We start from the raw sequence: 12,189 nt of genomic DNA, 5'->3' as shown, positions 1-12,189 counted from the left end.
ATGTATGGTACGTATGATGATGATGATGATGATACTCAGGTATGTCTTATTTCCAGCGACAAATATTACATATATAATAAAGATGATGAAATAATACTTATAAACGTATAGAATACACATTTTTGTATATGCTCAACACTTAGAGTCGCATTTTCATATGCTAGGAAACAAGAGAGCGTAACCGTTATAAAGACACACTTGTCTTTGTACGAGTAAACCAATACCTGCTCTTATTCGTGAATACATCATGCTTCGTGGACGAAAAATCCAGTTTTAAAGTCATTCGATCAGAGGGTCCAACAAAATAATCAGTAATCGAGACTAGCCTGCTACCAGTCAATCTTCTCATACATAATTCTGAATATAACATGATGTATTTCAGTCGAGTATAACCTTCACTGGTGATCCTGTCCATGGATCTGTTGACGAGGTGTCACTTTATATATATATATATATATATATATATATATATATATATATATATATATATATATATATATATATATAACTCGTCTAAACATCAACCCAACAATGTTAGATCTGTAAATTTGCTTTCGCAAATTTTTGGTTCTTCCCTCGCCAGGATTCGAACCCATGCTACTGTGATATCGTGACACCAAATCGCCTGCACTGCAGCCGTCCCGCTAGACCACACGACCACCTGGGCTCTCAAAAAAAGAGCTTTCGCTGGCCATGTGTTACCATTCCACGTCAGTTTTAATCTAGCGGCGTACTACAGTACATGATATATAAGGCATGAAGATGTTATTGTTACAGATCAGCTAAATTATCTATAGTAAAGGATCCTACAAATTAATGTAAGATACAGTCACAGAAAATAATTATATTCATAAGTACGTCTGAGTCAGTGACAACCCTACAACAGATGTATCCATCGGATCGCCATCAATGATGGTGATACATGGCTGTGTACATAATGTATATACAACTCGTCTAAACATCAACCCAACAATGTTAGATCTGTAAATTTGCTTTCGCAAATTTTTGGTTCTTCCCTCGCCGGGATTCGAACCCATGCTACTGTGATATCGTGACACCAAAACGCCTGCACTGCAGCCGTCCCGCTAGACCACACGACCACCACATATATATATGTATACCTCCAAAGCGAGACAAAAATTGAAACTAAAAGTTTTCACTTACTCAATCAATATATTTGAGGTGTTTTAGAATCCACTTCTAATTGGATATTAAGAGTAAAAGAAAATTCCCGTTAAGACTGAAGTGTCATTATAGTTGTCTCAAAAATGTAAAAAGTATGCAAATTGGCATACTCTTCCCTTTTTAATCAGAGATATATGGGAAAAGGATGTTTTTAGCCAATTACTATGAACTATAACTTGATAGTTTACTATCCACAGTGGTCAATGTTGATATGCCGATTATTAGTCATCAATTGCTAATCAAGTACGCCTTCCAAATTAAAATCTATATAATGAATTGCTGTACACATTTATTTACATACATTATTATCAATTACAATATTATTATTTGTTAATGTTCGTTGACTTTCATTTGAAAGAAAAGTGTATGGCAACTATTAAAATTTGAAGAAGTACAAGACCTGTATTAATTATTTTTCAAAATATACACATCCCGTTGCCGTACGTTTTCCCTGTTGAAAAAAATAGGAGATTGTACATAAAGGAGATTGGCTGTTAAAGAAGAAAATGTTTGAAATGATGCTTAATAAAGTATGATGCTATCCCAGTTATCAATTTTATTAGAGACACAATCTGATTAATATTTTGAGTTCCATTTTCCTGAAATTCTGAAAACAAATCTATCTAATACAAAATACCCACGGAAATTAGATATTATAAAACATAAAAAAAAAAACTAAAAGAAGAAAGGATTCCAATCTGATAACGACAAACAAAGGCATTAACATATCAAATAATAAAAGGTTCATCAAATTTTGCCAAATATATCGGAAAAACCAAGTCATGGTCAAAACCATGAAAGACAACTGAAATGTATCGTATGGTAGGTAAAGATACGTATATATACGTGGTCTTATGACAGTAAAGTTTAGGCGGAATCTCAATAATCACGTGATATTTAAAAATCATGATTTCTTTCGTTTTTCATCATCTTAGAAACAATTATATAGATGGGTTTAATAGTTTAGGAATACTAACAATTAAAACTTGAGTAACACATTCAATAAAATGAATAGGTTAGGAATAACCGGTCCCGTTAAGTGCGTAGGTCGATTTTGGTACATATGTCATTTTATTGGAAATTTCTATTTGCGTATAAGTAGTTTTTCCTTAATAAATGCTTTTTAATACAAGATCAGACTTATGGTTACATGAAAATGATCTAAAATAGAATACACACAACTAATTAAGAGTATCTAATAACAATATGAAACATTAATCTGTACGATAACAAAACATATATGTGTTTAAATAATTTGTATGATTTTATAGGTAAACTGACCTGCCCTACTGGTTGGGAGTCTTATAGATTTAAATGTTATAAAATGTCTCACCAATATTTTGACTTTTCAAATTCAACAAAATACTGTAATGATGAAAATGCTGAGATAATTATGCCAAAAACAGTCGAAGAACAGAATATTATGAAAACGCTGCTTCGACAGTAAGTAATTATGTCATATTTACAAAATATGTTTTGCTGTGAATTATATTACAATTACATTTTCAAAAAACCAAGCCTTTTTCAAAATAGCATCCGACTAATACATTTGTGAGTGCTTTATTTAAATTGACATTGACATTAATATCTACATGTACCAGAGACAACGTACAAGGATGTAAACAACTGTCAGGTAGTGTAGCATGTCAATGGTATTCAACACGTAGTAAAAACGTAGTAAAACCCTTTCCGTATAGTAAGCTTTTAAAGGCATCGGTGTAACAACATTAAAAGCATATAAAAAGAGAAATCCCACTTCCTGATTTATGCATATAGAATTTGTTTTTACGAACAACAAAGAACGACTGAATATCAGGGTTATGACTTGGGACAAAACACAAACACCCAGAAACAATAGTTCTAGTGCAGTAAATTGGTTTCTATTAGTATTTTAGCACAACATTTCAACCAACAAACAAAAAAATGATTTCAACACCGAGGCCGCTTTTAAAAGAAAGCATTGATCCGTGAATATGCAGAAAATTAAACATTGCCACGTTAGACTATGCGCATAAAGGAAGGTTTTTTCAACAAATGATAACTGTCGTGAAATTATCAACATATGTAAGCTAGTTAAATGATCAAAGAGATGAGATTTAGAGAGTAATTAGATTGATTTATGTGAACGTGACACCGATATTTAATGGCATCAGTTGTTCAAACTTTCTAAGGCAAAGTCATGAAAGTTGACCGTCGCCGAATTTGTCTATACTTCTTATTTTATTTGTGTCATATAGATCCTACAATTGCCGGTATTTTATCATCCTTGGCTTTTCAAGATTGTGTTTGAGCGTTCCTACATATGTATATACAGGGAAGCTCTTCGGACGTAATAAATGTAGAGTAATTGTCGTTTAGTATATCTATCAGAGATCGTATTGTAATAAACAAATGTTATATCACAGAATTGAAATTTAAGATGAAAATTTGCTTCTAGAACTAATATTGAGCGGATGTATGGGTTTTGCCGTAGTATGGATTGCAACCATATACCATATCGATAACCTTCATATGCGATGAAAATAAATAAATTCAAATTTGACATTCAACGACACAATTGAGATACTTTTATACATAAACACATGATAAATGCGACCTAGTTTACTATTTTTATGAAGAACAAATAAATATATAAATAGAAAGCTATAGTAAAATTGTCACAGATTAGATTATTTAAGTCAGTTATATATATTATTAACTTATCTAATGTGTCTAACTCAGCGATAAAAAGAAAAAACTGGCAGGCAAATCATTGTCAATTGACGAGTAGTTGTCGCGTTGGCAGTCATACCATACATGTATCTTCCAATTTTATAAAGCAAATATTTGAACTGTTGGCGATGAAAAGGTCTAAGAAATGAAAACTGGTCATTTGAATTTTTCTGGTTTCGATACATATGCATGAAGTTTGAAACATATATTATGAGAAAGTGTCTTACATTAATACATACAATTGATACAATTAAAAGGCTAAACAGTACTAATGTAGATGATGGAATTTGGATTGGACTTAACCTTGTTAACGTTAATGCATCTGAAAGAATATGGATTTGGAATGATGGCACACAACTAGATTCTGCAAATATGGCCTGGAATCCAGGTAAGTAAGTTCGATGACTAAAATACAATTCAAAAGAGTTTAGATTTCACCAGAACAGTTTAACTTACCAATTTCACCAAGATTGCTATCGATAAGAGGTTTTGAAAACACATCTCAAATAAGGTAAATTATACCTTGATAAAGTTAACACTAAGGTACTGTTTAGCCTAACAAAAACAGCAACTTTCATATGAATCGGATCATCTAGAGTAATATAACAGATATATGTAACCCATGAAAACAGTGAAATGAAAGTTTTCTATTAAAATAATCTAAGTTGAATTGGCATAAACATGGTGTAAATTATCCAGCTACAACTTAATTATCTGTCAAGAAAACCTCGAAGTTATGAGCTCACCATCTGTATAATTATAATGGTGTTTGTGCTGATTTTCTTTCCCTGCTATGGTGTTTGTGGGTTGTTGCTTGATTGTTTTTCCTTTTTTGACCATCATATTGCCTGTTGTTTGGCCTACTTATGGTTTTTGATGTCCTCATAATTTTCTTTTACATTTTTTCCTTGATGAAAATCTTTGAAACTTTTTCTTTGTATTTAAATGATAGAGAATTTGTATTTTTTACCAATTTATAATCTTCTTCTTATATCAAATGAAAAAAAAACACGTATTTACAAAACCCCGAATTTGAGTAGACTTATTGGATTATCCCATTGAGGAGTTTTTGCCCTTAATTGATGCCTTTGACTAATATTTCGGTTTCGGCCAATTTTCGTTAAATTGCAATATGTAAAAGATAGGTAGAAACTTTGGACATCTAAAAATGATTATCAATACAACAACACTTAAATATTGAACCATTGGATGACTGTTTAACATGTTTAATAAGTGATTGCCACCGAATAACGATTTTTGACTGTTTGTTGTGTTTTTGCTTATTATCTCAAAAATTATAAAGTATATAGGATAGGTGCACACTGCTATGATGATCATCAATATATAAACTTATGCCACATGTTAATATCAACAAATTAAATAAGCAAACATAACTGTTTTCAACCCAGGTAAAATTTTGATATTTTCAACTCTTAAGAAGAAGACGCACTGTGTATCCTTAGAGCAGACCTCTAGGGACAATATTGTTGTCTTTGGCTGATACCGTTGTGAGATTTGAAAAAAGTCATATTATGTTCCTCTAATATGATTTATCTTCTTAAAAAAACATGTGAGAGATATCAGGTATCCCATATTCTAAGAGACCGCAAACAAAATCTCTTGTATATGCTGGTAGTATCAATGATAACAGACCACTACGACAAAAGTTGTGTATCATGTGGGAAACTAGTGACTATTTTACTGTTCCATCTAGTGTTGAATCTATGGTGTATACATGTCATGTTTTTTTTGTAGGTGAACCACAATATTTCCCTCACGAGAATTGTGTAGTTAGTCCGAGGAAAACTGAAAAATGGCATGATGTTACGTGTCATACTAATCATGTGTTCAGTGCAGCTTGTCAGCTAAAAGGTATTATCCATACAATTATAATTAAAGCTTTTATATTGTTTAGTCCAAATGAATAGAAATAATCGCAAGATACAAACTCATCAAAGATACCAGTGTTATTTATTCAGTACGCAAGACGCGCGCTTATTCTACACAAGACTCAGACTAAGATTCACTCGAATCAAAACGCCTTGATAAGTCATTAATACACGAAATCTTTAAAATAAAACCTGATCTATAAATACTTATTGAATACAATTTAAAATCATTAAAAGTCAGGATAGATATGTGTTTTAAATCAAAGCATGATGTGCTGTACCACACTGTCTAATTTTAGTGTGCACTGAGTGCTCACAAACTTGTTTTACTCCTTCACATTTTGTAATTGCCGGTCCCATGCAAATCAGCAGCATGTAATCCCGTGGTTGCCAATGGGTTGGTCTGTCATACTTGTGTTTCGTTTATTGTTTTGTTATACGTCAGGCAAGGGTATTCGTTTAAACTGTTTCCCATTTTGTCATGTTTGGCATTTTGAGCTGACTTAAAAAAAAAATGGTTTTGCTCATTTAAATTGACTCGATACATAATTGTCGTATTGACAATCATACAATATCTCCTTTTTTTATTTATTAAAAACATCGATTTCTACAACAAGTTAGAATTCATTTGATTTGAATATTTGTAATGTATACTATATACATGTAAGATTATATCGAAATCTCCTGAATTGACAACAGTGAAGTGAATTGAACAATTATTGGTGGACATATTTCGCTAATCAGGGCAAGGTATACAGAAATTAATATCTCTGCTGTAGAACTCTCCCATAATGACATTTAGGAGGCGTGACTTCAGGTGGTTTATATTCATATGATGTATGTTTCATTATTTTACGTTATTTTGATTGGCTAACAGCAATCACGCGTCATTTTTCATTTCAAAATGAATTGCATGAATTGAAATATACATGATGGCACATATTTCCACAAGTAAATACAAAAGAAACTTGATGGTTATCGTGTTTTGTTGATAATAGCGAAAAAATGTAATTATAAGTATTGAATGCTTCTTTTAGTAATTTTTGTGAAAGCGTTGACCGTGCTTACTTTTTTAGAATGAAGCGCTTCCACGCTTCGTACAAAATGTACTTCGATCAACGCTTTTACACCCCAATGAATTTACAACAAGAAGCATTCAATTCTTAATGATATTTAAAGCAATTACAGTGAGTTGACTGTTAGTGTTGCTCTCCACCAATTGCAACTCATTCAAAATTTTGACCCAATTGCAATATGTTTTATTAAACCAAATTGTTCAACTGGTCAGAATATTGAACAAATTGTTCAGTCAAAATGTGAAAGTGCAAGGTGATAAAATAAAATATATTTACAATCCTATAAGACTTTAACTCCACTTTAATGATGTTGCGACAAAATTTGTTTATCAGTTTGTATAGTTATATTATAGTCATTTCAATGCTGAAGAGGAACTGTTTATTTTGAACTTCTATAAAATTGTCCAAACGAATTTTCGAAGCTTTCATATAGTTTTTCTTTCTAAAAGTATTCTATATTTATAAGAATCAGATATCATTTGAAATAAAACATCATATATTCAGTAAAATATGTGTGAAATAACGATATGCTATTGATAAGTTTTCAGGAGAGATAACCTAAAATATTATTCTTTTGAATAAAGACTTTTTGAACATATATTGCACTTTTAAACATATTTTACTGAATATGAAATTTTTTAATTCACATAATGTCTGATTCTTATAAATATAGAATACTTTTAGAAAGAAAAACTATATGAAAACTTAGTTTGGACAATTTAATAGCAATTCAAAATAAACAGTTCCCCTTCAGCATGGAAATGAATATAATATAACTATACAAACTGATAAACTAATTTTGTCACAACATCATTAAAGTGGAGTTAAATTCTTATAGGATTGTAAGTATGTTTTATTTTATCACCTTGCACTTTCATGACTTGGCTGTGGTTTTCTACAGCAATTGGTTAAAATTTATGACCAGTTGAACAATTTGATTTTATAAAACAAATTGCAATTTGGTCAAAATTTTGAATGAGTTGCAATTGGTGGAGAGCAACACTAACAGTCAAGTCACTGTAAAGTCATTTAAATCCAAGGAAACTAAATTGCTTACCTTATGGTTTTAAAATTTTAAAATGCAAACACATATAAATAAAGTATCAATATCTGCAAAATACGACTTTTTTCTGGGTAACAACATTTGTACCATGGCTATTATATCAACATTATTTAAGAGTACTATCATAAATTGGTATTCTTTTACAGATATGATAGTCAACGAGGGTGAAAGTGTTAATCTTACTTGCGGCGTCAGTGACCTACAGACTAAATGGACCAGATCTGTCAATGATACAAGTGTAATAGTGTCTGAGTATGCAAATAGTTTGAATTTGCCTAGTCTAGTATTATATTATGTGAAATGATCTGATCAAGGAAGTTACAAATGCAGCTTTACCAATACCGCAAGATTACTCGAAACCAGACTCACAAGACTACTCGTAAATACTTGTATGTTATATTGATTACATATTTTTAATATACACATTCAAACGAACCATTATAACGACTTTAAGGATGTACTATGGTGAGGTTTAGGAGTTTGCGTCACATGTTCAGACTCCTTGGTTGTTTTGCCTTCAATACAGGGTAAAATATTTTGCCCCATATCACCCTTTTTCTTTTCATATAAGAATTAATAGCTTATAAAAGGTAACTTATTAAAAGTTATGCAGAATCTAAATTTTTTCCACTATGATTTGAGACCCAAGTAACATCAATGCAAATATAAGGTAAAAGTCAGAGTCCTTTTCCGCCATTTGAAAATAATAAAGTATCTCGAAAAAGAGCTCAATAACCTATGAATATTATTAGCTTATTTTGTTCTTTAACTAATGTTCTCCCGACTAAAAGCAACAACTTTTGTAAATTCTTGATTTTTTTAATTTTACCTTTATACATCCTTTGAGTAACCTTTCAGATACTTGTCTTGAGAAAGCAGGATAATTCAAACACAACAATACTATACGTTCACATATATACAAATTATTAAGTAATAAGGAACTCTTAAGCCATAAACTGGCAAACCCTGCATGTATAATTACTAGGTTCTATTTTACACAAGGGAATATAGTCATAACCGTATAAGGTAAACCCTGTTTGTTATGCGTTTTTGTTAATAGAAAATAAAAAAAATGGATATATTACTTTAAAATTTATTAATTGGCGATTTCTGTTGTTTTCAATTAATACTATTTGATAAACTATTTGTCTATTCTAGCAACGACGGAAATGTGTCCTTGTCGATGTGATTACAGAAGAAATTTGGAATATTGGGAGTCGAAAATACCGCGACGTCAAATAATTGAGGATTTGAGAAAAGAATTAGAGCCATTCATCCAAAAGATTCAAAATCAATTAAAAGTAAACAAAACTAAGCTTTCGTCAACTATTCGAAAACTTACATCAGCTAAAGACGAACGCAAATCATCTCATACGATTGGGGTTTTTGGTGCGTTATTCATTTCGGTAATTTTTGGAACTGTCTTTTTCATGGACCTAGTAATGTTTAGAAAGCACATAGACAAAATCAGAATAATATGTGTTTATAAGAAGAAAAATCGTCGACAAAAACTTTCTAGGAAAAGGAATTATGAAAAATATAATTTGTAACCCAATCGATGACCTTAAGAGTTTGTTGAAATTTATGTGGCAGGGTGTTCAATGTTGTACATAAGGTCTCAAAAAGGATATTTGTTTTTCTTGTCACTGTTAGGCATTTTAAAAAGTGGATTAAAATAGGGTATCATTGTCATTTTGTTTAGTTTCTTTTGTAAATGAAGGCCAAAGTAGTATACCGCTGTTCGAAACTCATAAATCGATGGAGAAAAAATCAAATCCCGGTTACAAACTAAAACTGAGGCAAACGCATTACTAGTAACTATAAGAGGTGAACAACGACACAACAGAAACTAAAATTGTTACACACACAGAAATTTTAAACGAACTATAATATAACAATGGCCATTTTCCTGACTTGGTACAGGACATTTTAAGAAAAAAATAGTGGGTTGAACCTGGTTTTGTTGCATGCCAAACCTCCCACTTTAAAAGCAATGTTTACATAAAACATTAAAATGACAACATTACATGACAGGACTAAAATACAAATAAATTGGAGAACATATAGGACAGAGAATCACACGAATAATAGCTAACAAAAGGTACCAGGTTTAAATTTTAAAACGCCAGACGTGCGTTTCATTCACACAAGACTAACCAGTAACGTTCAGATGGAAAAAGTTCGAAAGCCATAACAAGTACAAAGTTGAAGAGCACTGAGGACAAAAATTCCAAAAAAATTGTGCCCAATGCGACTAGGGTTTTCTGCCTGGGATAAGAACATCCTTTTTATTTAAAATAATTCATACTTTTGCGAACAGTTAATTTTATAAAATGACTATATAATATACAAACATGATAAAACCGAAGAGGTAATTAACTACAGAATAAAAACAGATACATTACATAAAACAACCTAATCCAGCACATTAAAATACACAGCCGAGTTAGCCAAAGCTTCAACGCACAGAGTGACGTCACATTTGAATTACTAAACAAAACAAACAAAGTGACGTCACATTTGAATTTCTAAAAATATTTCCCAAAAATAAGATAGAATTAGGATTGATTTAAGATTAGATTTTTAGCACTGATATTACATTTATTAATAAAAATGAAAATTACAATACTTATTAATATCCAATTGTGGTAGTTATTAGATAATTAATTCTATTATCTAGCTATGTCGGTGTTTCTTTTCAATCAAACTGTAAACCAAACATATCATATAAATTTCGTTGAACCAAACTAAAATCTAATAAATGAAGGGGGTGATTAATTATCTTAAACATAACACACGAATATAACAGAAAAGACGTTAAGACATTTGACAAAATCCGATGAGAATAACAAATATACAAGTAAAAGCTTAGCTTTTCTAAAAAGCTTGTCGTATTTTAGCTGATTATATTGAGATCAGTGGTTTGTGAGTATAGGTTATTTTTTGGGGAATATTGCACTCCAAGCAATATGAATACATAGATCTTTTTTTCTACTAATTTGTGAATATAGTTGTATTATTGGTGGACCAAGGTTATAATAAAAGGAGACTTAATAAAATTGAGAATGGAAATGAGGGAATGATATTAAAATAAAATGCATACTGTTTGATAAAAACCATATAACCTACATATACTTTTGAGGATTACTACTTGACAAAATTGACTACTACAGAAGGCCTTTCAAATTTGAGAATGTTACATCTTATACGCATAGAAGTGATTGATATCTTATCCGACTTTTGTCTAAGAAGAAGCAATTAGTTTTGACGGTACACACTAAGTGTTTTTATAACTAATTTCCAGATGTAGTAATACTGGAAAAATATGTTTCAAATACAATGAAAGTCCCAACTATGTATTGGCTTCCGAAGCTACACAAAACCCCTTACAAATATAGATTTATTTCGTCTTCAAGCCATTGTTCAACTACTAAATTGTCTATTCTTCTTACCAGCACACTTGGTACAATTAAAAACCTGATAATAAATTGTTCAAATAAGGCCTTCGAAAATAGTGGAATAAATTACTTTTGGAGTGTCAAGAACTCGTTGGAAGTACTTGATAAATTGCATGCTTATATTGGTGATTTTGAATCTGTTCAAAGTTTTGATTTTTCTACCCTGTATACCACATTGCCTCACATTCTCATTAAGAAAAAATGCACACACCTAATTAAATGGGCATTCAAAAAATCAGAATGTGAATATATATGTTCAAACTCTTTTAGGTCATTTTTTAGTAGCAATAAACAAAAAAACTATGTTAATTGGACATGCTTTGATACTATATATGCCCTTGAATATTTGCTAGATAACATTTTTGTTCGCTTTGGGGATTCCGTATATCGTCATATTATCGGAATTCCAATTGGGACTAACTGTGCACCACTTATTGCGGACCTGTTTTTGTATTGTTATGAGTTACAATTTATGACAAAAATAAGCAAAGACCCATCGAACCAACATTTGATAAACAAATTTAATAATACTTTTAGATATTTGGATGATATTTTGGCTCTCAATAATGACGACTTCAGTATGTATATTTATGAAATTTATCCTGTTGAACTTACTTTAAATAAAGCTAAAACTAACAATGACCACTGCCCTTTTCTCGATCTTGATATCTATATCACTAATGGAAAGCTGAATACTAAAATTTATGATAAAAGGGATGATTTTTCATTTCCTATCGTTAATTATCCGTTTTTAGATGGTGACGTTCCCTTGTCACCATCTTACGGTGTTTATATATCTCAACTTG

General features: G+C 31.1%; 1 protein-coding gene across 1 annotated transcript; it reads left to right on the top strand.

The window, feature by feature from the left end:
• LOC139484146 (CD209 antigen-like) lies at nucleotides 1-8,320 on the top strand. The gene is made up of 6 exons (XM_071267875.1): nucleotides 1-39; nucleotides 383-386; nucleotides 2,457-2,628; nucleotides 4,155-4,285; nucleotides 5,653-5,769; nucleotides 8,072-8,320. The coding sequence occupies exons 1-6, from the start codon at nucleotides 1-3 to the stop codon at nucleotides 8,227-8,229; spliced, it is 621 nt and encodes a 206-aa protein (XP_071123976.1). The 3' UTR covers nucleotides 8,230-8,320.
• The last annotated feature ends 3,869 nt before the right edge of the window (nucleotides 8,321-12,189 follow it).

This window comes from Mytilus edulis, chromosome 8 (genome assembly GCF_963676685.1).
Source record: "Mytilus edulis chromosome 8, xbMytEdul2.2, whole genome shotgun sequence".
NCBI classification, from domain to species: Eukaryota; Metazoa; Mollusca; class Bivalvia; order Mytilida; family Mytilidae; genus Mytilus; species Mytilus edulis.
This window is presented reverse-complemented; position numbering and strand designations above follow the sequence as displayed.